This window comes from Streptopelia decaocto (genome assembly GCF_964273445.1).
Source record: "Streptopelia decaocto genome assembly, chromosome: 4".
In the NCBI taxonomy this organism is placed as follows: domain Eukaryota; kingdom Metazoa; phylum Chordata; class Aves; order Columbiformes; family Columbidae; genus Streptopelia; species Streptopelia decaocto.
The window spans coordinates 377,247-403,591 of NC_138658.1; the positions used below are offsets into that span (position 1 = coordinate 377,247).

Consider the following 26,345-nt stretch of genomic DNA (forward strand, 5'->3'; position numbering starts at 1 on the left):
AAACAAAATGAAAGGCAAAAGATAAAACCTGATGGAAAAATGTGTTTTCAAGCACGGGCACAATTAGCCCAAGGTAACGACTCCCCTAGGATATCGATACATCCCGATGCCAACAGGACGTTTCTACAGACCTGGTGACAGAGACGTAAATGCAAATATTAAACATAAAATACCTAGAGTTCTTGAAGACAGGTAATGATGTCCTTCGGTGTAAAACTATCTCCTGGTTTCTGAGCGCTGACAATAAAACTTCCTTGGCACATTCCGAGAACCCCAGTGACGAAGCACAAATGGGCGCTGTGGGCCGCTGGGGTGTGCAGAGCCACGCTGCGACACCCCCGCCCGCTGAGCGCAACGGGGCTGCGGCACGGGCGCTCCGGGCGCTGTCTGCACACGCGGCAACTACGCCAGCAAACTGCAAACGAAACATTCACCTGTTTCTCCAGCCGAAGATCAGGTCGTGGGGCTCCTGCTCGCTCCTCTCTCGAGTACAGGAAGTGTTTTCCCCAATTACAAACAAGCCCAACCGTGTGGAATTAGCCTTAATAATCTGAGTTATTATATATCATATGCCGGGCTGTTCTCCCATATTCAACGTTGGCACGTTCCCATTTTAGCAGGCTGTCACAGTCTCCCCCCAGTTGTGTTTAAGCAGCCACCCCCCAGACTTCAGCACCAGCTCGTGGGCAACAGAACGGAGCGAGGGGAGCGGGGCTGCAGGACCGTGCCGCACCGTGCTGCCGGACAGCTGCTCCGGTAACAGCTGCCTCCTCTGCGTAACACGTTCAGTAGGAACATACGCACAAGGCATCAAACCAGACCTCATTTGCCTACTGAATTTAGATATTCAACCCCTACAGGTAATGAAACACCAAGTAATGCTACTTTTATTCCTTTTTTTTGTTTGCAAAGCTTGGAACTGATTGATTACTGATGGGAAAAGTCTTATTAGCACCAGAAGTTACTGATACAACGAAGCCAAATCCCAAGCGGGTATATTTGCCGCAGCCTATAGCAGTGGGTTGGTGCTTCTCACCACCCTGCTCCCGTGAGGCTGTTTCTGCGGTAGCTGAAACCACGGGGTGCTTGATTTCTAGAGAGTCGTCGTGTTTCTTTGCTATCTTTCTACACACACCATCAACTTCCTGTTAAAAACGTGGCCTGTTCCTGGCCGGCATTAACTCAGGAGCAAACCCGGGTGATACGGGGATGAAATGTCTGCCCAGCCTGTGCCTCGTCCAAGGCAGCGCGGCCACCACGGCTCTGACCCTGCAACACGCGCTGCCTGTTCCTGCCGACCCAGCGTCCCCCATCACCAGACCAGGAGCACATCACAGGACAACAGAGCACGGTGGGGAGCAACAAGCGACACCGTACTTACTGAGAGGTTTAAGGATGCTGCTGCTCGTCTCATCCGCGTTTTCTACGTCTGATTTGTCAGAGTAGTTCTCAGAGATTTTATCTTTCTCTTTCTTTTCTTTGTGCCCGGGTCGTCTCCTGTGGCGCCTCCTTCTCCTATAGCTCTTCGGCACATGGACCCCAATGTAAATAGTGTGGTGACCTGCAGAACACAAACACGGGGAATATTAACTTTGATTGTGTGTGTTTTATCCATCACTGGCCAGCACAGTTCATGTTGCATTTAATTCAAATAAACAGGCAAGCAAAGTATCTTTCCTCATCAAGCTAACATTAATTAGTGCTATGTTTCTTGTCTCCAAATGCAAGCTAGGAGCTCTTTAGCTACCATTTGGAAAGGTATTTTTTACAATCATTTCTGAGAGTGTATGTCAGTGCAGACTCACTGATCATTTTCTGTCCTTGCGACTCATTTAAAAATAATAGTAACAAAAACCACAGAAGGCCATCATACTAGTTTTGCAGTACAGGACACATTGCTCCTCAAAAACTTCCTGCATTACTTTTTCCATTTGTTTTACCAAATCCATTGCTTGGATTTAACACCTACCCTTGCGCAAACTGATCCAGCTTAGCCAGAGAGCTTAGAGCAACCAAATGTACATCCCTTGACTTTGGAAATCCATTGTCTGTGAGTGTCAAAGTACCATTAGGGTATTATTATAACACAGCACATGAGAAAGGACTTCCAACGTCAGTTACTGCAAATTTCTAAGTACTTCATAAAAATAACAATACCAGGTCCGAAGGCACCTCAGGGATCACCTGGTCCAACCTTCTTGGCAAAACCACGGTCTGGACAAGCTGGCCCCGCACCCCGTCCTGATGAGTCGTACCAGTGTCCCCCTTCCCCGGGGCCATCGTTCCAATGGCTGATGGTTCTCATTGGGAACATTTTCCTCCTGTGTCCCATGGTAATCTCCCCAGGAGTGACTTGTACCCATTGCCCCTTGTCTTTTCCACTTGAAGAAAGGGAGCGTCCATGCTCTTGGTGGCCACCCTTCAAACACTGGACCATGGGGACGAGGTGTCCCCTGGGCCCTCCTTGCTTGTCCCCACAAGCCCGTTTCTCTGGCCCTTCCCTCACATGGCGGCCTCCCAGTCTGGTCGTCTTTGATCATACCTGTGGCCCTTCTCTGGACCCTATTTGGCACTTGGCAAAATAATAAAAGAGCAAGCGGCAAGTTTCACATGCTCACTGTAAACACCACGTATGCTTTTTCCCTTTCATAGAGACTATCCTGTCAAACTAAAGCACTCCAACCACGTTCGTCAACTGTTATGTCTTTTTGAGGACTTCTATCAGAAATGTTTTATTTTCAGGGCTTCCCACACTCCTCCTGGCTTGGGATAAACACCTTTCCTCGTACCTGCAGCGGGACACGGAGCGGCGCGGGCCACAGCTGCAGCAGGACTGCCCGTGCCACAGCAGACCGGGAGAGCCCCTCCAGCGCGGGAACAGCGGCTCTAGCGCGGCACATGGCACAAGCGCGGGCAGGGACAGAGACGGGAGATCCCAGCTGCGCACGGGGTCCGGCACACAGCCGGGATCACACCCAAAACCAGATGTGAAAGGACGGGCTGGTTCCAGTATCTGTATTAAAACTACGTCCTCCTTCGAATCACTTTCATTCTGTGGTCAGCTTGATAGCAGAAACACATCATAGTAAGCCTGTAGTCTTAATACTTCAATATGCTGCCAACATACTGGACAATCTCTTTAATCTTTTGACCACGTGTGCACAGTACAGATTTTGGTAATGTAAAACTAAGTTGTATATACACGGGCAAACGTCTGCATTACTTAGCTGCTTTTCTCCCTGCTCTGCAAGGAAGAGACTGACTTAACGCTGCTTTTTGTCCTCCCCCCTCCCAGCCTGTTCAGGGAAGCCGAGCAAGGCATTTTCCTTTTCTGAGTACTTGAAGTGCTCGGCATCTGTTTAGATTGTTGTAAACGCTGAGATAAACTTCTAGGCTCCCTTCCCAAAGCGCCTGGAAGGAAACAATTGACACGTACTCTCAATGTACCGGGTTTCTGAGACATTTCCTACTTGCTGAGGTAACAGAGCCTTTCCCATGAGAACCATTTACTACTAATGGTAATGCCTGATAAATTTAACACCACATGCACCACACTGCTATCCTGCAGTTTGGTGGAGGACGGGAAGAGCAGAGCCAAGTGCGAAACTCCTCCTGCTAATCCCATCTCCTTCCCGCTGTCCCCAGGGAAACTACTGGCCTGCGTGTGCACCTCATTAACTTTTAGAGCTGTTTTGGTTGACCAGAGGCATGTATTTCACAAGACCGTAAGATCCCAGAGGTCAGACGCCGAGCGAGACCTGCGGGGAAAGCGGCACCTTCTGTTCCGAGGGCAGCGCTGGTTCTGCCTCCTCCGCACCCGCCGCAGCCACCGCTACCGCGGCCGCTTCCGCACGCAGGGAACACCCGACCGCGCGCCCAGCGCAGAGCAGAACCGTCCCATCGTTCGCTAACAGAACAAGGAGCAGTCAGCATCGCAAAGCTGTATTTCCCCTGGAAAAACCTGGGTTCAAGTAACGTCTTTTGCTTTATTAAGATATTAAAGAATAGCAGCTCACGATTCAGAGTCCAATGTAGAGTTTGGGCACAGGAAACTCCTTGAACCAGTCTCACTTGTAAAAACCCACTGGTGCATCACCAGCTCCAAGCTGTGCGAATGCAGCGCTCCCCGCACGCGTCTGCTGCCCCGTCTCGGCCCGGCACGGCCCGGCTGGCGCCCCGGGTCAGGCCGTGCACGCAGAGCGGGGCTGTGCCCGCACCAGCGTGCTGGGGCAGGGGAGCTACTCTGTACACATGGGAATTGGGGTGGTTCTGGGGAGCTCCATCCTGCAACAAGGGCCTTTACCCAAAGCCCTTTGTATTGCATATCTCAACACCTACATGCAACACGGCATCGGGGCCACAGCAGTAATCCCAGCGCAGGATCCTACCAGCAAACCTGTGTTACAGGAAACACAACCTGAAACCAGGGCCTTAGCACGAGAGAAGGAAAAAATAACTCAAAACAATCAGCAGATATTATTAGATCACCTAACTGTGGTGATAACTTCTGTGGCTGAGGTCTCTGCCTTAGCCTAGACACTGAGCTGAGCCCACAGCTTTCTGCAATCTTAGTGCAGGACCAAGTGCAGGCTTTGAGCCTGACACTGTGCAAGACTCAAGTTCTTTCACTCCAGACTATCTACAGGCAAACAAACAAGCAGAAAGAGATCACTTATTTATGACACACTCTTCATTTCTAAACACTGACTCCCCTAAACAAGCAGTGACAGCGGAACGGCTTTGGCTGAGCAAAAGCCAGACTTGGTCATTTGGAGAGAAGAGCCCCAAAGCCGGCCCAGTGCATGGTGTCCGAGAAGGAACCCCTTCCACACGGCCAGGGCTGCTGAGGCTTAGCACCGGGTCAGGGTGAACCATAAAGAATCCCAGACTGGCACCTTAGAAGGAAACAAGATCAAAACCTAACATTAAAAATTTATGAAGCAGAGAAAAACGAGCTGAGTATTAGCAGTTTTCACCTGGCTCTTACTTTTCTTTTCAAGGGAGAGTCACATAAAACCCAATCAGGCTTGGACAGGCTCCTGCGGTCGCGACGGACGTGTCTGCACAGCCAACCCGTGCTCTGCGTGCTCCGGGCTCTCCTGTCCCGCACCGTGTTACCCAGGCGCTCAGACAGCAGCGGCACCGGTGTTTCAGGCCACGTCTGGGGCACAGCTGGTCTATTGTAACGCAGAAACAGGTCAAGTTGTGCCCTTCTCTGCCTGTTTTCCCAGCCAAGCAATCAGTCTCACACCTGGATGGAACTGAAACACAGCACACCCCGGGGCGGGCAAGCTTTTGTTATTTATGTGGCTTCTCACACATTCTTAGAGCGTGTGGCTTTCACTCCTGCTGCTAATGAGGTGCTAGAACACCTGTACGGAAACTCGCTCCGTAGCCGTGCCTGAGCTCCAGGAACCCGCAGCCACAGGGACGGGGTCCGCGGGACACCGCGCGGCACACCGTGTCCAACGGGGGCGGCGGGACACCGCGCGGCACACCGTGTCCAACGGGGGACGGCGGGACACGGCGCGGCACACCGTGTCCGACGGCCGACAAGGGACGGGGATGGCGGGACACCGCGCGGCACACCGTGTCCAACGGGGGCGGCGGGACACCGCGCGGCACACCGTGTCCGACGGCCGACAAGGGACGGGGATGGCGGGACACCGCGCGGCACACCGTGTCCAACGGCCGACAAGGGACGGGGGATGGCGGGACACCGCGCGGCACACCGTGTCCGACGGCCGACAAGGGACGGGGGACGGCGGGACACCGCGCGGCACACCGTGTCCGACGGCCGACAAGGGACGGGGGATGGCGGGACACCGCGCGGCACACCGTGTCCGACGGCCGACAAGGGACGGGGTCAGCGGGACACCGCGCGGCACACCGTGTCCGACGGCCGACAGGGGACGGGGGACGGCGGGACACCGCGCGGCACACCGTGTCCGACGGCTGACAAGGGCCGGCGTCCCAGCGCACCGCCGCGACCAGGCTGAGTCTAGCGCAGCTTCTGGGGGTTGCTTACCAAACTGGGGTGGCAGCCAAATGGTAGATCTCATTTTGTGTGAGAATCTGAAGAAATAAATGACTGGTAACCCAGAAGGACAAATAAATCACAGGGATGATCCATTTTAAAGGGGAGATAATAAAAGTAGCACTAAGCAAGCCCCAAACTAAGCCCTGCTTAGTTTCAAATCAGCTCAAGAACTAAGAACAAAAGGCCACCCTGTCACGTGCCCAGGGCCTTCACCTGACTCCAGAGGCGTCACAGGTGCCAAACACCTCGCAGAGCAGCACACGGGGGCTCCCCCAGCCCGACCGACTCCGGGACCCCGACTCGCTGTCGCCCCGCACACCCACGCGGGTGCGGGACGGACACGCGGCCCGTGTGACACCTGCTCCGGAGAGCGGCGAGCGCCGGCAGCAGAGCCGCTGCGGCCCCTCCTGCAGCCACCGCGGTGCACCCAAGGCTTCCCGCAGCCATCCCAAAGAGCGTTCATTGCCACACAGATGAAAACACGAGCTACAGAAACAACAAACCAACCAGAATGTCTTCAAGATGCATTGTAAGGGTCTAAATTCTGGGTAGGATGAAATTCACAAGAGCTGTCAGTGAGCGTGGCTGGCTCATGCATTGGAAACAAAGAACACATTGTTTCCTCTGGTACACTGTAAGCACCAAGTGCTATTGCCATTAATGCATCCGAACACAGATACTGGAACCGGAAAGAAAAAGCCATAGCCATCCTCCAGACACGCTGAGCAGGCGAACTGCTGGGCGCACCACTCCGTCCCCACAGGCTGCTCAGAACACCCTCATCACCAAGTCACTGCTCTTCCAGGCAAGGCGAAGCTTACTGATTAGCTAAACAGCAGAAGGTTTCATGGAGCACTTCATTGCTTGTGATCTGGTTGTAATCTGAACAAACTAACGTACCAGTGAAGAGAGAAATCGGATCCAAATCACCTCTGTTCCCCCCAGCAAAATAACTCCATCGAGCGGCAGGACCACAAAAAAGGCGTTTCCCTACAAAGAGAGGGCAGCCTACACAACTGGAACAGACGCGGCTCTCTGTGTCACAGGAATGATTTTATTAGTGCAGAAACACGCGTGTATGTCTTAGGAGGGGATGTTCAGGCAGGAGGCTCCCACAAAGGGAACCACAGGTCGTGGAAGGGCCCGAGCGCAGACTGCCCGGAGCAGCAGGAGCAGGGCATGCCCAGAGCTGGACACCGGGCACCGGCTGAGACCCGCGGGGACAGCAGAGGAAATCCTGTCTGTATGGAAAAGACTGGAAAAAAGTACCCTAAATCCATAACCACGTAGCTGAAAAAACTGAGATCGGGAAAGCTCTTCAGGCATAAAGGCCTTTAAAACAATAGTAACATGCCATAAACTAATTACTCTGTGGTATGTGGCAGACAGCTCAAGAAAAGGGTCAGTGTGAACCCAGCAGGTGACGGACCTTTGAGGGATGGCACCGAAGACTTGTGGAAGGACAACGTAAGGTTGGGCAGGGGTTCACAACCTAACAAAGGCCATCACGAGAACAGCCTGCAACCAGGGAGATGCAGTACAGGGCAAAAGAGAACGCAGGCTGCAGGAGACACAAACCCCGGCGGCCACGCCGCGGACAGGTGAAACGGGACGGGACGAGACTGCAAACAACAGTTCTGTCGGCTCTGTGAAGGACCACGAATCCATGGCTGGGATCAAAGTATTCAAGAGAGGACCCAGCATCAACAACCAAGATGCAGTTACTTAATCGAGGAGGGAACTTGTGGAAAGATCATTTAACGTGTTTGTATTACTGTGCTTCCCCTCAATATTCAGTTCTTTACTGAAGTCACTACAAGGCGTGTGGAACTGAGCACTCTGAGGGAAGACAGCATGTAAATCAGAGATTGTTTTTTAAATGTTATAACATCAGGCTTCTAGTATCTTCAAAAGATGACTCTAATCTTTGTGTAAAGGTGACCTGTGCGGTCTCCCAAAGGCTCCCACCTCAGAACCCTGCGGTGAGCCGTGGGCAGCGTCCCAGCCGTCCTCCCCGCGGTGCCCGGCCTGCGCCCGCGGGCGCTGAGGGGCCGCAGCGGGGACGAGCGCTGCGCCCGCAGCGGGACCCTCCCACAGAGCTCGCGGGGCCAGGAACCTCAACAGCAACACAGCGTGGAAAAATACAATGAATCTTCATTTGTTTTCTGGACCCTGTTCATTCGGAAGGAGCGAACTCACCAAAACCTCCTGCATTGCTAGGCAAGGATCAGAACAGGCCATGGAGCCAGGGAGATACATGATGACGGCTGTTGAGAGGTACCGCTCCATGAGAGGAAAGCACAGGGAAGCTGTCCGTGAATTCACAGGTGGACAGCGTTCATGCAGAACAATAAACGCGTCCGGGGTACTGGCGCGGAGCTTTACATAAGCCACTGCGTGACTCTTACCCACAACCACATAAGCTGCTTTTCTTTCTCTCTTCTTTGGGCTGGGTGAGGTTACAGGAGCCACCAAACCTGTCTGGCTGTGATCTGATCTAATCTGGCCGGCACTGATTGGATCCCACGGAAAGACAGACGAATTCTAGAAGCATGGCTGTGGGAACAGGGCAGGGGGAGCTGTGCTGGGCTGCTGCTTTTACGTTTGAGGCCAAGCTGTTTGGAAGCACAGCGCCTTTGGACTTTCGGACATCTGCCTCGAGCACGGACCACAGATCCTTTAAATCATGTCCCCTTTCAGAATGCCCCAAATCACCACTGAAATGGCTAAAGCCCAAAACAGCCCGTCTGAGCAAAAATTGTCACCTCATTAATTCCCAAGGCAGACCAAACGAATACCGAGCTGTACTTGGCTCTACGAAGTTCTTACATGCAGGTGGGTTTCCGACCGCCCTCCGAAGCCAGCAAAGCCTTGGCTTTCCCAGCTGCGGAGACGCCGTACCTGCAGCCTGCTGCGGAGGCCGCTGGCCTGGGCACAGAAAGGCTTTGCACTCTAAACTCTCGACATAAACGCTGTGTCTTTTTAACGCCTGAACTCCTGGGGACCACCAACGAACACATGGAGTAGCAGCATGTTGTCCAACACCTGAAGAACAAGCAGCCAACGTCTGACCCAGGTCAGCAGCAGAAACAAGGTATACAGGTGCAACGTGCCAGCAGGGACCAACCAAACGTCCATCCCTTCCCGTGGGTTTGCCAAGCGCCAGGCACGGCAGAGCGGCCCTCGTCACCACCCGACCCCGCAGCGCCGCGCCACGGGGCAGCACAGCCCTGCTGGGACTGAACCTTGGCTCCAAGGCTGCCCTTTGAACACCGAGGCCACGGCGTGCTTACGCACGGCGGATTGCGGCGGGAGCCGCGGTGACCAGAGGCCGAGCTCCTGGGGCAGGGAGCGTGGCGGAGCCGTACAGGGCCGTGCTCACCCGAGGCCTCCCGACGCCCCTCCGCAGCACGGCGCTCCCCCCGAGGAACGGCCGAGGCTCCCTCCCTCCCGCCTCGGCCCCTTCTACTGCTCTGCAAGTTCCCACAGTGTTGTGCAACCCGATCAGGAATATCGCCCAACGGAAAGGAGGGGACAGCCCTTCGCGACGGCTGAGGCGGTGACTGAGCTAGTGTAAAGGCTGCACCTATCCTACCACGCTGTACAAACAGCATCGCGTTCCAGATTAAGGCCAGCTCTGCTCGCTTTGGTGCGCAGATAAGAGCAGGACACTGCTGTGCTCCCGCTCCGAGGCCGTGCCCGCCCTGCAGCCCAGCCCGGCGCCAGGCGCCTCCGGCCTCGGGGCTGCACCTGTCTGCCAAGCGGGTTCTGCCATTCCCCTCCACCACGGCTCTGACAGGCGTCCCGAGTCCCCGTGCCCTCGCGTACAGCACGGAACGTGGCTCTGAGAAACCTGGCAGCACAGTTTGCTAAATGCAGCCAAAGAGATCAAACACTTGCACCACACATTTTACAGCTGTGACTGGAGCTCCCCAGCACCAGGGACGGCCAGCGTCACCCTGTTTAACTTTACATGTGTCACAGAGAGAAAAAAATCGGGAAGGGTAATGAGCACACCTAAGGCTCACATCCAAAGTCTGAAGAAAGGCTGTATCTTCAATCTCCATCCTGAACTGCCATATCAAGTATCATCGTACCTTAAAAAGAGCTCTTGGGCAGAGGAAGGTATCTACAATGGCTGGAAAAAGAGAGTCAGACCAGTTTAAATGGCCCATAAGAGGACAAACCCAGGACGAAAGAGGCCTTTGCAAGCGGCTTTTGTGGAGCGGTTATCCTGAGAGCACCAAGGGAACAGACGCCTCTCCCCTGGGCGCCTGCCCAAGTGCAGGACCAGCAGCGCCAGGACGGCCCAGGCACTGCAAACACCCACCCGCTGAAGCAGCTCCCATCAAAGGCTGAAGGGTAGAGGTGTGTAATGTGAGGTGGCCGTCCTGCTCTGGATGGCCCTCAGCAGAACATGCCATCACCAGGTCAGAAGCTGACTGTTTCTAAAGCTATCGAAGATGGAAGAAAGCCAGGCACTGTCAGGACGGTATGGAACCTTCCTTCGCTGCCATGTACCTTACACTCGCAGCATCCGTGCAAAAGAAAACACCTTTCCTTCGCAACAGGCAAACCACATCATATATTGGCTCAGCTGTTCTTACAACATTTTCTTGATTTCTCCTGCGTGCACAGCCGACTTAACAGTACCCTATGTACAGTTAGTTTATCACCGTTTGAACTTGGACTGCTGTTTTTCTCACGCAGCCCGAGCACCCTCGCAAAGCCAATGCTGATCCCTGTCAACTGCCCCCCGAGAGACGAAACGACCAGAACGGCACCCCACGCAATGATGGGAAAACCCGATCCCTGCTGGACACTGCCAACAGTAACCCTGCTCCCAGATTTACCAGCACTGAGCTAATAAATGACTAAAAACTAATACCATCTTAATGACAAAACTTTCTGTACATACCACTCCGTGAGTGACTTGTATTTCACAGACCTCACAGCATTTATGCTACTGACTTAATTAATCCACACAGACAAAACCCGCTCTCCACTTTGCCATAGGGATTTACCGCATCATCCAAAGTCTTCAGCCAAGTCACAGCACTAGACCGACAAACCAGATAACGGCACATTTCGGTACCCCGCAAAGCGTCACGGAGAACTAAAGCTGGGGAGAACCTCATCTGCAACCTCTGATCCCGAGGCGCCCGAGGCACCCTTGGCTCTGCCGTGCAGACAGACACCGGACCAGCGGCCCCATCCCTCTGCTCCCGCAGGAGCAAGGTGACTCAGTGGCACCAAAGCAAACACCAGCCTACTCTAGCTCCACATGTAAATTAGAGGGGCCAATGAAAACTAATGAAGCACCCTCTGCGCTGAGATTTTACCTGATAAACATTTTAATCACATTTACTTCAGTAGCAATCAAAAACTGTGAGAGGAAACAGGTCTCCTGTTCTTTTGGAGAGGGTCTACCTAAAGCCAGTGATCAAAAACCAGGGGACGAGAAAAAGAGAACCAGTAAATGGGCAAATACAGTGCATCTCTCCTCCCTTCTGCTTGCTGTTAATAAAGGTTTGCAGTTATCTTTGCCCTTTCAACCTCTCTCCTCATTGATCCAACCATCAGGTAATAATCTCAGGCTTATGGCATCACACAGCTTTCTACCCAACCGTAATGACATAACAGGGTCAAGAATAGAAAGCAAGGAGCAGCCCAGTGTGGGGAACAGTCCATTACAATGGAGAAAGCAGTCACTGAAAGCTGTTACAAAATCCTTGTTTTCAGCTCTCTAGATAGTAAAACCCATAAAGATAACAGGATCTACTAATAAGTTTCCACTGTAACGGAATTTTTTTCCTGAAGTCTTTGCTACAACGGTGCTATCTAAGAGATAATCTAGATACCTTGCCTTGTAAACTGATTTGAAGGCCCCGCGCCCGTTCCCTGCCCGCGAGGGGCCGCGGGCGGAACCGCGGCCTCCGGCCGAGGAAGTGACGCGGGAGCAGGAATACCTTATCTCAAAGGATAAGGTGGAGCTTTACTTTTCCCCTCTTGCAAAATCGGTTATTAAGTAATCTGTTTATGTCACACATACCAGCACTCCTAACAGTGGCATTGCAGCAGTATGTCATTACCGCCAAGGAAAGGAACGTGCAGTGCTCTGGATGAATGGGAACGGTTTTCTCGCACAGGAGGTTCAGCTCGGGGCAGCGCCTCTTCCTTTCTGCCCAGCCGAGCCCGCACTTTCGCACTCGCTGTCCTGCCCCCCCCGAGCCCCACGCAGGCGGGTCCCTCGTCTCACCGAGCCCCGCTCCTGGGACTCTCCTGCGCCACACCGGAGCTGGCGCAAAGCAGCTCTTGGTGCTCAGCCGTGCCCCTCGCTCACACAGACACGTGGGGAAAACACCGAACAGAAGCGGTTTTGGGTGTCAACAGCTGATATCACTAATAAATAGCAGCACACTCCAGCGCAGGACAGGCTGAGGTGCCACCTGAGCGAAGCACTGAACCATCTCTGGCACGAAGCCAAAGGACATACTTTGGTCAGGTACGCACGGTTTCTGTTAACGTCACGTTTACTCAGCGAGGGCACGACCGCCAGGTGCCCCACGCTGAAAGTGTCTCAGCATCCTGCGGACCAGGAACGCTGCTTTGCCCTGTCCGCAAAAAGCCAAATCCTTCCCTCTCCCCCACACCCCTAGAAAATCAGAGTAGCCATCAAGGTGGTAACTGAGAGTCCTGTCTCCATCCCACACACACAACGTGAGCTTATCAGCTACTAACAGAACATCACGCTGCGCCTCCCTTCTCGCAAGGAATACACAAAGGTGGACAACTGCAAAATTCCATCTCCATGTCACGCCAAGCAGACTGAGCAGCCACCAGAGCAGCCTGCTTCCTAAGCGGTCAGCATGGTTCACAGGGACATAGGGACCTGCAAAGTTCCGTCTCGATGTCACACCAAGCAGGCACACCAGCCACCAGAGCAGCCTGCTTCCTAAGCGGTCAGCATGGTTCACAGGGGGTGTTTCACTCCCCAAACCTGCACGGCCAGCTCCCTCCTCACCACGGCCACAATTGTCCTTTCCCCAGCAGAGGGAAAAGGAAACCATCTCTCCTCTCTCCTCTGTTTTTTTCCCCTACAAGTTTGGTGAAATTAATAGCTCTAAACAGCCTGCCTGAGAAAGCTGATCAAAATTAACTGCTGGGTGAAAAGAATTACTGGGAGAGAGAGAAGAGGCAAGAGAAGCAAACGGCCCTATGGTAAGTATGTTGTTTCCTCATGAAAGCAGGCTGAAAATACAAAGTATAAGAAAAATAAAATACAGCTAGAGCTAACAATTCCCACTTGCTGGTACCTGTTTCTGCAGAGGACGTAACTACTACAAGCTTCTTTGAAATGCAATTTCTAACCACACCACCGAAGCGGCTGAAGGAATGGAGAGTGCTCCAGAGCCAACGCCTCCAGGTCTCCAGACACATGCCCCCCCCTTGGAACCCGCACCTGCTGCGCAGAAATCCAGCAAAGATGCTTCAAAAGCGTCTGCACCGAGTGTCAATCTAAAGTCTTCAACCTGATATTTCAGCCCTTCCATTGGATATTGAACTGAAAGAGGATAGTTGTAGAGCCTGGCCCAGGTACCCAGAGAGCTGGTGGATGAACCATCCCTGAGACATCCCAGGCCAGGCTGGACGGGGCTCTGAGCACCCTGAGCTGGTGACGATGGCCCTGTCATGGCAGGGGGGGCACTGGGGAGCTGGGAACGTCCCTCCAACACAAACCATCTCTGATTCTGCAATTCCTTCTATAGATGCAGACTGTGACTGTACGTGGGGTGCGTGTATATTAGATACACACATACATTCACTTTACTTATACACAGGGCTCATATACCTATGTGAGTGGCGTGAGATGTAGCTGAGGACACACACCATCTGCCTTAGGACAAACCAGATCTCCTGCGAGTGCCCAGGCTCTGAGCGCTGACCTGCGCGGTGCCGTGCCCCAGATTCGCAGGTGCGCTCTGAACGCACGGCAGGCGCCACGGCAGTTTAAAAGGACAGCCCCGCAATGTTCTTCACAAACAACAATCTCTATCATATTCCTGGGGTGCTACATACGGGCCACAGGCACCACAACAGCACGTGGCAAGGTTTTGGACAGTAAAATACAATAAACTCTCTCCCTTCTCTCCCCTCTCAAATGTTTTTGCTATGCCAAAGTACCAATTATTCTCCAAGCAAAGGGCTGATACAAAACCCGTCATCCTGACGCTGCAGGCAGCAAATGGCCTCATTAAACCCCAAACCGTGATTTTTAGCTCCCGAGCACAGATTGCTTCACACAAGAGGGGAAGAAAGCACAGGCTGTTTCCTGGAAACGGCTGCTCTGATTTGCTGGAGGTGCTCACATCCACCTTCTGGAGATTATTTTCTTTCATACCGCTTGATCCTCTACTGTCCATTAGCGGTGACCATGGCAGGGTGGTAACCCTACACCTTCGGAAACATTGCAAACCGAAAAGCCACAGGTGTGTGTTTGCAAATACAGGCATAAAATAGCTCCCAGAGCCGCAGGGAAGGCCAGCGCTGTGCGCAGGCACGCTGGCTCCCTTCCCTGCCAGGCGCAGGACGCACCTACCGGCCTCTCCCCCTTCCCCACTGCTTTATCAAGCCCATGGTCAACTGATTCCCATACAACAAAAACCACAAATATCTGCTGCAAATATTTCATTCCTATCAGCTCAGTAATTTCCCACAACCAACCTTAAATACCTAAACTCCTTTAAATTCCTTTAATCTTTGGGATTTCACAATATTTTTAGCAAGAGGAAAAAAATCAAAACACTTGCAAAGGAATCCACTCTTCTCCTAAGAACTAAGGAAACGGGTCACTCTGGTCAAAAGCTCCTCTTCCATGGGGAAAGCCCCAGCTTTCTGCCTGCTCAGCTACCAGGATAACCCAGGAGAACGTCCACTCCTGCCTCACGCCCACCCCGACACCACAAATTCTGCCGGCCTTTCTAGTTCACTGCTCCATCTGCGACACCTGCCACCGTGCTCCAGCGCTTCGGGGTGCTGGTGACGTGCAAGGGTCACCGAGACACACGGGAAACTTTCAGATGCTAAAGAAAAACAAATAGCCCTGATATTTCACAGCCCCTATCCAAGCACGGCAACACAAACAGGATTTTGCGGGAAGTGGAAACGTGTGCCAGCAGCACACAACATTCACTCCTGAATTGAAAAGAGGATTTCTTTACATTTTAAAAGTCGGTTTCAGCCCAGTTAAGCTTAGGGTGTTTGGGTGAGCTTTAGGAATCACCCAGCACAGCAGAGGTGCCCTTCGCCCTGCTGCCCAGCTGCGCTCACACACCGGCCGTGACCATGCCCTCTCTCCCCAGCAGCCCACGGGCTCTTACCTTCCACCTCTTCTTCGTCGCACACGTGTTTAAGGAAGGAAGCCCCTCTATCCAGTACCGCCTCGTCCTCCATCCTATAGTAATAGAAGAGAAAAAAGGAATGCTCAGCCTTCTCCTGCAGCGAGCTGCTGGACCCGGCCCAGCTCCCGGGCAGGCTAACGCGCAGGCTGCTGTGCATGTTCCCGGGGCTCTCCCGCTCTCCGTCCGGCGCCTGCCGCTCCTTCATAGAGCTCCTCTCCAGCGGCGCTGCTCTCAGCCGGCCTCACGCAGCTCCAGCTCTAACCTTGACAGGACATCGGTGGTGACAGGTGTGACAAAGGTAATCCCAGCTAGCTTTTTTCCTGTTTCCTTTTCCCCCCTCCTCGTTTTTCCTTCTTTATTTCCCCTCGGAAGAGGCCGTAACGCACAGAGGCGAGGCTGGGACTGCCTGTGCAGCAGCCCAGAGCTTGGGGACTTCCAGTTTCCCTTTCAAGTTCTCCTGCAAGACCTCGGCCGCGGAGCCACGTACACGAGCACACACAAACACACACACACGCGTTCGAATCAGCGCTCAGTGGGAGCCCAGGCTTTAGCCGGGCTCTTAATTCCAGCAAAGCACACTTGTCTGTCCTGTTGAGAGGCAAGCTTTGTGTCACATGTTGGCCTTACAGAAATCTGACATACGAGGATTATCCGGAGACCGAGCTACAGTTAAGTCAGACCATCACAGCAGTCATTTATATGTGTCACCCACTCATTCATCCTTTTGGGGACGGACTTTAGTAGTCGCCTTCTTTCCCTCCACCTCTTATCCGCTCCTCTGTGTAGAGGAGCCTCCCCATTCTCCGTGTCCGTCAGTCCTGCCGCGGCACTGCCTGGAGCCCCTGCTGCTGGATTCCACACACAAAACAAGACCCTGGGCGCTTCCCAAGGGTCCATCTGCAAATACACTTCGGACAAGCAAATACAAAATTAGTAAAATAACAGAGAAAAAAATCTAGCTGTATTAAATAATCTTTCGTATCGCTTAGAGGCTAAGCTCACATTTGCTGCTTGTTGCAGGCAAGTGCGGGTAATGAGCAAAACCCGATACCTTTTCCTTACGTTCCCCAGATGGAACAGGGACAAACACAGCCCAACACAAAGAAGGATTTGGCCACAAAAGCAGGTACCAGAGCCCTCACTTGCTCACAGCAGTAACCGCGCTCCCGCCCTGGCCGAGCTCTCCTCCGCTGACACGCCACCGGCCCATCCTTGGCTCCCCGTCCGCAGCTCAGCTCCCATGAATGAGTCTGAGATACTTCAGATAAGAAAGAACAAAGCAAAACCAGGTCACATTCACAACCACTAACTCACCATACAGAAATAAATGTTTTTCATTTGGACTGTTGGAAGGCAGCAAACACTACAGCTCCACACCCAGAAGAAACCCATGAGTGTAAGCTCCTGACTAAGTTAGGTCCAGCTCAGACATTTCCAACCCAGCCACCTCTCCTTCACGCAGGCTGGTCCTGCCCACGCTGTCTGCAGGGGACCTGGAGACCGACCGTGTGAAGAACGGACTCGAGCCTTACGGACGGTACCATTGGACAAGCAGCCGCTGCCCTGTGTGAGCGGGTAACGTGTGATACTTCTGCCAGCAAAGCTCACAAAGCCAGTACTCAGCCATGCACACGGGAGCCTTCCCCGAAAGCACAAGTTCTTCATTAAATTATTCAAGGCTATTTATGCATCTGCTCTAAGGCAACAAAAGGGAATGTACTTCACGGCTGCTCCTGCCTGTTTGCCATCGTCGTGAAGGCACACCCCAGTTTTTAATTCTTTTTATTCCCCCCAAAGCAGCACAGTAGCTGCTTGCTACGAGCACAACTAAAAACATCTGGAACAGATGGGGCTGGATTTCCAGACCAAACACAAACCGCACGCGTTTCATTACTCCGTCAAGTCTGTCCTTACAGTTTCGCACACGACATGCCCTGGCATTTGCCTCTGTTCCCTGCGCACCAGCACATTCGGGCCCCTCAGCACACCTGCACGTGTGCAACCACAGCTGTGCAGCCCACAGCTCCTGCACAAGCACCTGCTTTGTGGCAGATGCAACTTCCACTGCCTGCGAGGAACGCGGTGCTGAAAATCCACCGGGTGCCACCCACCCCGGAAAACCTTTGCTCAAACTGCCCACTGCGGGAGCCCCGACCGTCAGACGGGAGCTGGGTGCTGCCGGCACCCTCCAGAGCCCAGCGCACCCTGCACCCCGCGCCGCAGCGCCCTCCGCAGCCCCAGCCACAGCTGCCCCTGCGCCGCCCAGCACCCACAGCAGCGCCGCGCTGCGGGACCCCACGCTTCCAGCACACACTTAGCCAAGCCGCGCGAGGCAAAAATCGCAGTAACGTTCCATTTACAGCTCTGTCAAGCCTTTTGCCTGTTATACTAAGGGCACTTGGCTCCCTTGGACCAGGTTATCACACTGAAGAGCTGCGCTTCCCAGCGCAGAGGGTCGGGAAACCGCTTACGACACACCGCAAGGCTGACGCTTTCCCCGAAATGTGCGCAGAGCGGATCCGAAGGAGCTGCAGGGTTTAGAGGGCCAGGAATAGAGCTCTGGTGGCCTTGGCACGGCGCCCCGCTCTAATCCGCAGGAGTTAGTGATTAGACTCCCAAGCGCCACCTCCCTTGACTTGGGCTTTTCTGCCCTTCTCAGATTACTGCAGGATTTCTTGGGGCCAAAATCGAGCAAGAAACATCCTTTATGAATTTTGCACAGGGCAAATATTTCAGCCCCCTGCGATTTTTCAAATAACATGAAATGTGAGTTGTAGAAATTAAAAGCAAAATAATAAATCACAAGAAGCAACAGGGAAATCTTCACTTAGGTCTTCAGGGGAAAACTGGCACAGTGCTGTCGGTGAAGCACCGCAGCGAGAAAAGGAGAAAGGCACACGCTGGGCACACGTGTGAGAGGGCCGAAATGTTTTCAAGGCCTCTGAACAAAAATGTGACTTAGTTTAAGCTTGTTTCACTAGCTCCTTCGAGCGATGCAAAAGCTTAAGACACTGAGACACTTTTTACCTAGACCCACATCCTCATTACTGCTATTCTGCAAGCTTTTAGAAACAAACCTAAAAAAACAATTAAAAAAATAGAGTTTCTATTTTCAGGGTCCAGATCTGAGCAAGTCATGTACCCCGACTGAACATAAGTGAAAAATAAGAGCTGCCTGGGTAATTGGCCTCCCCGGGTAGACAATTAGATCTCTACCCAGCATTTGCAGGAGTGACAGTAGGTGTCAATGGGATTTTAACGGGAGCCACACGTGGCCGACCCACCGCAGCACGGGACCCAGCGCCGGCCGCAGATGGCTCACACAGCACTGCCGCCGCTCGACAGCACGACCCGATAACACTAACGGGTCACAGACTGCACAGCTGAGAGAAAAACCCTATGAGGTGGGCAAAAGTGAAGGAAATTAATTAGCACAAAGCAGGAAAGAAGATGAAAAGTCTATTATCCAGCTATTCCGGAACAAGCAGAGCACAAGCTAATAAATAAGAAAGCAGATCTGCCCCTCAGCTCTGGATAACTTTTGAGGGAACAGCATTTATGAACATTGGCAGAACAAACCTCATTTAGTTTCCGAAGGAAACTGCTGTGATTCGGGACCAAATTATTTGTGGTAGGTTACAAAAACTAAACAAAGCAAAACACCACACAAAACCAACTTAATCTCCTTGTCTCTTTCTCCCTCGCTACGCTGGTCTGAGGGTCTGTCTCGCTCCTCGCGTTTTAAGTTCCTCCTTCAGGGTCCTCGCTGCAGCGCCGTCCCGAAGCGGAGCGCAGCGCCGTCCCGAAGCGGAGCGCGGCGGAGCGCGGCACCGTACCTAAGTGGAGCGCGGCGCCGTCCCGAAGCGGAGCGCAGCGCCGTCCCGAAGCGGAGCGCAGCAGAGCGCAGCGCCGTCCCTAAGCGGAGCGCAGCGTCGTCCCTAAGCGGGGCGCAGCAGAGCGCAGCGCCGTCCCAAAGCGGAGCGCAGCGTCGTCCCTAAGCGGAGCGCAGCACCGTCCCTAAGCGGAGCGCAGCAGAGCGCAGCGCCGTCCCTAAGCGGAGCGCAGCGCCGTCCCTAAGCAGAGCGCAGCAGAGCGCAGCGCCGTCCCAAAGCGGGGCGCAGCGCCGTCCCAAAGCGGGGCGCAGCAGAGCGCAGCGCCGTCCCTAAGCGGGGCGCAGCGTCGTCCCGAAGCGGGGCGCAGCAGAGCGCAGCGCCGTCCCTAAGCGGGGCGCAGCGCCGTCCCTAAGCGGGGCGCAGCGTCGTCCCTAAGCGGAGTGCAGCGCCGTCCCTAAGCGGAGCGCAGCAGAGCGCAGCGCCGTCCCTAAGCGGAGCGCAGCGTCGTCCCTAAGCGGGGCGCAGCAGAGCGCAGCGCCGTCCCTAAGCGGAGCGCAGCGTCGTCCCGAAGCGGGGCGCAGCAGAGCGCAGCGCCGTCCCTAAGCGGAGCGCAGCGCCGTCCCTAAGCGGGGCGCAGCGCCGTCCCTAAGCGGGGCGCAGCGTCGTCCCTAAGCGGAGTGCAGCGCCGTCCCTAAGCGGAGCGCAGCAGAGCGCAGCGCCGTCCCTAAGCGGAGCGCAGCGTCGTCCCTAAGCGGGGCGCAGCAGAGCGCAGCGCCGTCCCAAAGCGGAGCGCAGCGTCGTCCCTAAGCGGAGCGCAGCACCGTCCCTAAGCGGAGCGCAGCAGAGCGCAGCGCCGTCCCTAAGCGGAGCGCAGCGCCGTCCCTAAGCAGAGCGCAGCAGAGCGCAGCGCCGTCCCAAAGCGGGGCGCAGCGCCGTCCCAAAGCGGGGCGCAGCGCCGTCCCAAAGCGGGGCGCAGCAGAGCGCAGCGCCGTCCCTAAGCGGGGCGCAGCGCCGTCCCTAAGCGGGGCGCAGCGTCGTCCCTAAGCGGGGCGCAGCGTCGTCCCTAAGCGGGGCGCAGCAGAGCGCAGCGCCATCCCTAAGCGGACACAGCAGAGCGCAGCGCCATCCCTAAGCGGGGCGTAGCGCCGTCCCTAAGCGGACGCAGCAGAGCGCAGCGCCGTCCCTAAGCGGGGCGCAGCGCCGTCCCTAAGCGGGACGCAGCAGAGCGCAGCGCCGTCCCTAAGCGGGGCGCAGCGCCGTCCCTAAGCGGAGCGCAGCAGCCGGCACCGCGGGTGGCTGTCCGGGCCCAGGGCCTGCGGCAGGGCGGCGGGCAGACCGAGTGCTGCCACCTCCCGGGGCTCCCGCCGACAGCGTCGACACCAGCGCTTTTTATAGCTCCGTCATTTATGGCAGGAGAAGAGCGAAAGCAGTGTTTGGCATAAATAAAGCAGAATGGCTCATGTGGCAACGCGAGCTGTTGCACAGAGATACAACTTGCTCAAGTGAATAAACACATAACAGAGCTGGGGAGTGAGAAGCAAGAGCTATTACCTGCTGATAAGCCTTTACGATTCTGCCCATTTCAAACGCCTTTTGCAATCAGGAAGAAACTCCAAACTCTGGACTGAACAAAGAATAAAAAAACAAAAAAACCCCAAACACACGCAAACCGGAGCCAGCTCTGTAACTGAAACGGACAGCATAATGCACAGCCCATGTGAAAGCCAAGTCTGAAGAGCAACCCTTCTGCAATACCCAGGGTACAGAGGGTGTCAGCAGCTTCGGGGAGCAGCCGCTGCAGTCCTAATATGACCATTTCCTCTTTGCAGGCTTCACGCATCTTGTTTTTCCCACACAATTGCATATGGGCTCTATCACACAGAAAAATGAGCTTCTGACTATACTCAGCACGGTCTGGTTGATGCACTTTTAGAACACATTGCCAAATTTATCTTGGATGCGTTTCCTCCTGTCAGCTCTAAAACAGCATTTTCTTACGTGCTTTCTCAGCAAAACTGCGCAGTCACCAGGAGCAGAGAAGGACAGAAGCCTCTGCTTTCTGCAGGAATAACTGGCATGACAATGTTTTCACATCCAAGCATAAACCTGGTTTTTGAAACGACTCTGGCCAGGGCAGCGATCCCCAGGTGGCTGCTGCGCACAGCGAGCCGGGCGGCGCGACGCGGGAAGCCCCAGCGCAGCTCTGCCCTCCCAGCACTCGTGTCTGGACGGAGAACACGGTTTCCCCCCTCCAGAGCAACGCCGGCCATCTGCTGGGCAGGACCGAGAGACACCGACGGAAAATACCGGACTACAACCTGTGAACGCACGCCAGCTGCAGAAGCGCCTTCTCTCTGACAGTGCGGGGCCCGGGGGAAAAGGCTGGAGCGCTGACCATTTCTTTGGGCTGTGCTTTGCTTTTTGCAGCCCTGACTCGTTTTCTAGTTCCCTAGGACACGCCAGCACGTGTTGGACCACGACGCACGCGACACGGTTCCAGATCATTCGTGCGTGCTCCAGTGCAAAAAGGAGGAAGCTTTGCAAGTTTACCATCTTACTACCAACGTGCAAGCAACCGCACGTTCTGGATTACTCGCCTTTTCAAAGGGTGTGTGACAGCTCCAAGGTTCTCGTGCCTCTCAAGCGTGATGGCGACATAAGCCTTTCGTTACCTGACGCTTGTTAAAGGGGCTTCGGAGAAAGGAAGAGCAGAACACGGGGCACGTGTGCCCCTCAACAGCCCACGTAAATCACGGAGGCCACGCTCCCTGGCTTCCCGCCTCGAGGTCCCTAGGGGAAGCCCACCCAGGTCAGCGTTGGGACACGCCTGGCCAGCGCAGCGAGCTTTCCGCAGCACACAGCCCGGGCCAAGCGCCGTGCGGGGCCGCCGCGCAGCTGCAGCCGTGCCCACCCTGCACCGCGGCAGGGAACACGCTCCTCCAAACAGCTGCGAGGCCGCTTTCCACGGAGCGTGCCGCTTTTCCACCTCTCTTAAAACCACCCTCATGCTCAGTATGTTCGTGAGAATAAAGCATTTAAATAGACATATTCTCCACTCAGTGCCTCGTTGTCCCTCAGAAACCGCATTTCTGCGAGGCTGCCTCCGCACCGTGATTTCAGACGGCGTTTTCCACACCTTCACAGTGCCGCCCGCTCATTCGATTCGCTATCTGCCCTGTCAGCAGGTTATGAAGACCTAGAGAAAGCACAGAACAAGGCCCCGGGTACCTCTGGTCCATGGGGCAGCGTCAGGTGTACCACGCTCAATACGGGCTGTTTGCCTGGAATGGCCCAGTTACGTGGGTTTCGCTCAGGAAAATGCAGCCCACGCGTCCGTAACGCTGTGCCTGCTATTTGCATTACAAAAAGCAGGGTTAGTATTAATGAGACATTTTTTAAAGCTGGGGGGCAACTTACATAGGTCTTGTTTTTTAATAAATTCTCAGTGAAGTTACCCCACTGTCATGTGAAATATTCAACTCTAGAGAGGTTCTCAGGGACTGGAATTAAGCCCCATTAGAGGATTTGAACACGAGTCCAGTTGTTGACTGAATGTTGTTGTCAGAAGCTCTCGCTGTCTGGAACACAGGACTCAGTATCGGCTCACAGGTGAAGCCCCCGAGAGCGCTCTGCAGAAACCACCCTCACACTCGGTCACATTCATTTTCACAAAGTAAGTTATATCGTTTAGATTTCAATTTAGATGTCCGACAACTTCAGAAGAACTCTCTAACTTGGATACATTTCAGAAATTAAATAACTACTCCTAAAAAAAAAAAAAAAGGAGTAAATGAAATAGAAGCAGCTTCTCTTTGGTTCACAAAGAATCTGGGCTTTACAAAGTGGAGAGGTTGGCCCGTTTAGCTCTCGCAGTGTCGGCAAGAAAAGTCCTTTCATAGGCACAAACAAGAAAGCAACATCGTCACAACAGAGGGAGCTGTCAGGAGGGACAAGGAGGAGACTGGCACTGGACCTGGGACAGGTGGAGCAACAGAAGCCACTGTTTTCTTATGCTTAGATGACCTACCATAAAATGACACAAGTCAGGTGCGCGGCTGTTTCCATTGGGCCGCGGAGCGGGGAGCTGCGCAGAGCCAGCCGGAGCCGCGCTCCCCGCGGCGCTGGGCCGGCTCCCTCCTGCCTGGCTGCGTCACCGCGGCTGCGGAGCCCAGGACGAGGAGCCCAGGATCGCGCTCAGCCGGGAGCTCCACGGCCGGCCCCGCGGGAAGAACAGACTCCTCACTGCAAACGTTACGAACAAACCTGTCCCAGGCTGACACCAACCAGCCGCTTCCGCAGAGCATGAAATACACATCACAAAGTGTTCTCTAGGGGCAGAATGCTGTCAGGCTTTCAACCCACAAGCAGTAGCGGATTTTTCCTAAAAATAATTATTTCGAAACAGCCTGCAGGATCTGGGTTTTTTTTGCCGTTTATAAACATGACAATGTCACATCCTGCAATATTTTTGCTGTAGTTTCATGCCTTACAGGCAACTTTTAACTCAAATACGTTTTTGCACATGCAATTGCCTATCCCTAAATATTTTTTTCAGTTTTGCATACTAATAGAAAACAAGAACAGAGATCAATTTTGGCACAAGGAGGTTTTTAAAGCTCCCCACCTGCTTCAGATCATCTGCTTGGAAAACCAGGGCTGGCAAGTTCTTCGCAGCGGCTCCGAAGGGGAGGGTGGCGGGAGGGCAGCGCGCCGAGCGCGGGGCCAGCGGGGCCAGCGCCCGCCAGCTCTGCCTCGCTGGAAAAGGAGGCAGCGTGCAACGGAGGTATAAGAGAGTGCACGACTCGAGGCTGCGCAAGCCTTGGGGGAAACTGCTCCAGAGCGCTGCTCCACGTGAGCACCCGTGCTCTGCAGCCAAACCCACGTCCATTGAAAAACCACCTCGTTTTATAAAGCAGCTGCTCTTTGTTCAAGCCTCATGTAAGAGCTCTCCTAAAGAAACCTGTGCCTAAACGCATTGTGTCCTAAGATCAGGTACCAAGGACTGAGCACCACCCACAATATTACAAGCATCTATTTTACATCAGCTCAGCACACAACTTTAAAATGGGTGCAGACTGTAAAAATATCAAATAGAGAAGGGATCTGCACACGCTTACGTATAAATATACACAGATACATAAACCTAGACAATGCAACAGCAGCTACAGGAAACCTTTCCAGCATCTGCTGAATATTGCCCTCACAGAGTATGGATCGAACGGACCCGACACAGTGTTTCCTACCTATAGACGAGGATGTCAAGGCGGGTCTGGGCCCTACCCGGCTGCCTTTTCAAAGCAAAAGGTGATGTGAAACGGCAGTTCCTGGGTTTAAGTCCTGTTCCCATGTAGCACGAGAACAGGCAGGTGTGTACAATGCGGGGTGGGGCAGCACAGCCAGCGCCACCATTAAACCCAGACCTGGTTTTAACAACCAAGCCCTTTCAACCCCGCTGCCCAGCGAGCAGCTCCTGCGCTCCTCCTCCCGTGGGACTGTTTTGGGGGAAGTCTCTTCTCCATCACAGTAACCCCCCGTACACTAAATGCACCAGACCAGTCTACAACATCATTTCACTTCTGCAATTATAGCCTGGAGCTCTTTCCCTGCCTTCAGGCTTCATACTGTCAAATCCACAGCTCCTAGAACTGCACGTTTTCCTCCCCATGACCTCCCCAAGTCATTCTAGAAGCAGCACAAACCTCTGGAGCAGCGCCACGACCGCCCTGCCGGGCCCGACCCACAGGCGGTGGTGCAGCACAAAGCGCAGCTGGCAGAGCTTGGCCCCGCCAGGCCCAAAGCCGGGCTGGACAAAACGTCTTGGCCACGTCTGAAGCAGCCAAGGGAGCTGATGCACTTTCAGCACTTCACGGAGTGCGGTCACAGCATTTCTGATCCAACTCTCGGCGTTCTGAAGTGATAAGCGGTTTCGTGATCTGCCGGTTTCAGAAAGGATAGAGCAGAAAGGATATTTTTAACAAGGATGATGTCAGTAATCTGCTTCAACTCTCAACCTTATACAGAGCCATGCGGCAAACCGGAGCCGCACGGAGCTCGGAGCGCGCCCATCGCCGGGAGCCGCGTGCGCTGCAGCGACGGGCGAGCCTGCAGAGCGCGCGGCGAGGAACCGCACCGCGCCGGGGTGTGCTTGAGGGCTAAAGAGCAGAGGCCTTGCGAAAGAAAAACAAAAAAGAGGGGGCGTCAATCTCTGAAAACTTTTAACTGTCACTAGATAAAAGTCCCAGTTAGATTATGTCATTTCTACAAGTTAGACAAGTTAATCAAAAGAAGGGACGTGAAAACATCAGAGAGCACATCAAAAGGAGTGTGCTCAGAGCTCGCAGCTGTAGAACAGACAGCGGCAGTGTCACCAAATCCAAACACCAGCGCGCACACATAACCCAGGTGGAGGAATGAAAACCTCTCCCCAAACGAGCCTGGCAAAGCAAACCAGCGGCTGCCAGAGGCGGGAGCGCCCCGGGTAACCTCACCCGCGCTCGAGCGGCCCCGAGCGCCTGTTCAGAAACGTTATAGCGCCTGTGCCCCGGGGATGAGGCAGAACTGCTGCTGGAGAAGGGCACTGGCAGCGCTCCCAGTGCACGCATAAAATGCTAATTTAATAACAGTCAATCAGAACTAATGCAGACCTGATAGCCAGAAAAGCAAACAGCCAATTTTCAACCTAAGTGCCCTGTTTGCCTTCACCAACTGCAATGGGGTGGAAAAAAGACAAAACCGAACAAGGGAAAAAAAGCCCACACAGAAACACAAACCGATGCAAGTGTACTGAAGATGAAGAAACAGTATTTCCAGAAAGAAGAGCAGAGCGCAATGCAAACCAAAGTTATTTTAAAGCCATCTGAGAATGAACTGAAACACAGAAGGATGTCCTCCCTCCCTGAGGTCAGCCGCAGCGCCTCTGCAGGGCGCCGAGCACCCGAGCCCAGCACCCCGAGGAGCCGGGTCCCTCCCAACGACACCCGCCAGATCGCTCGGCAGAAGCGGGACTGCGAGCGACAACTCCTCTGTGCGCCGCCACAGCAGATGCACGACCCCGCTCAAGGACAGCAGTCT

At 54.1% G+C, this 26,345-nt stretch overlaps 1 protein-coding gene across 8 annotated transcripts in view; it reads right to left on the bottom strand.

Annotated features, from left to right (window-relative positions):
- SLC4A4 (solute carrier family 4 member 4) overlaps window positions 1-26,345 on the bottom strand; it is a 182,786-nt gene that overhangs the window by 144,600 nt on the left and 11,841 nt on the right. For 7 of the 8 annotated variants that reach the window (XR_014184009.1, XR_014184010.1, XR_014184011.1 and 4 more), the window contains exons 2-3: window positions 15,421-15,494; window positions 1,382-1,561 (exon numbers count right to left, since the gene is read on the bottom strand). Coding sequence is in view for 5 of the 8 variants with exons in the window: in XM_082052103.1 (XP_081908229.1) it covers window positions 1,382-1,561; window positions 15,421-15,493 (253 nt within the window). In the remaining 3 variants the exon portion in view is untranslated. Of the gene's footprint in view, window positions 1-1,381; window positions 1,562-15,420; window positions 15,495-26,345 lie in introns of those variants that run through there. The other variant, XM_082052105.1, reaches the window with a different exon arrangement.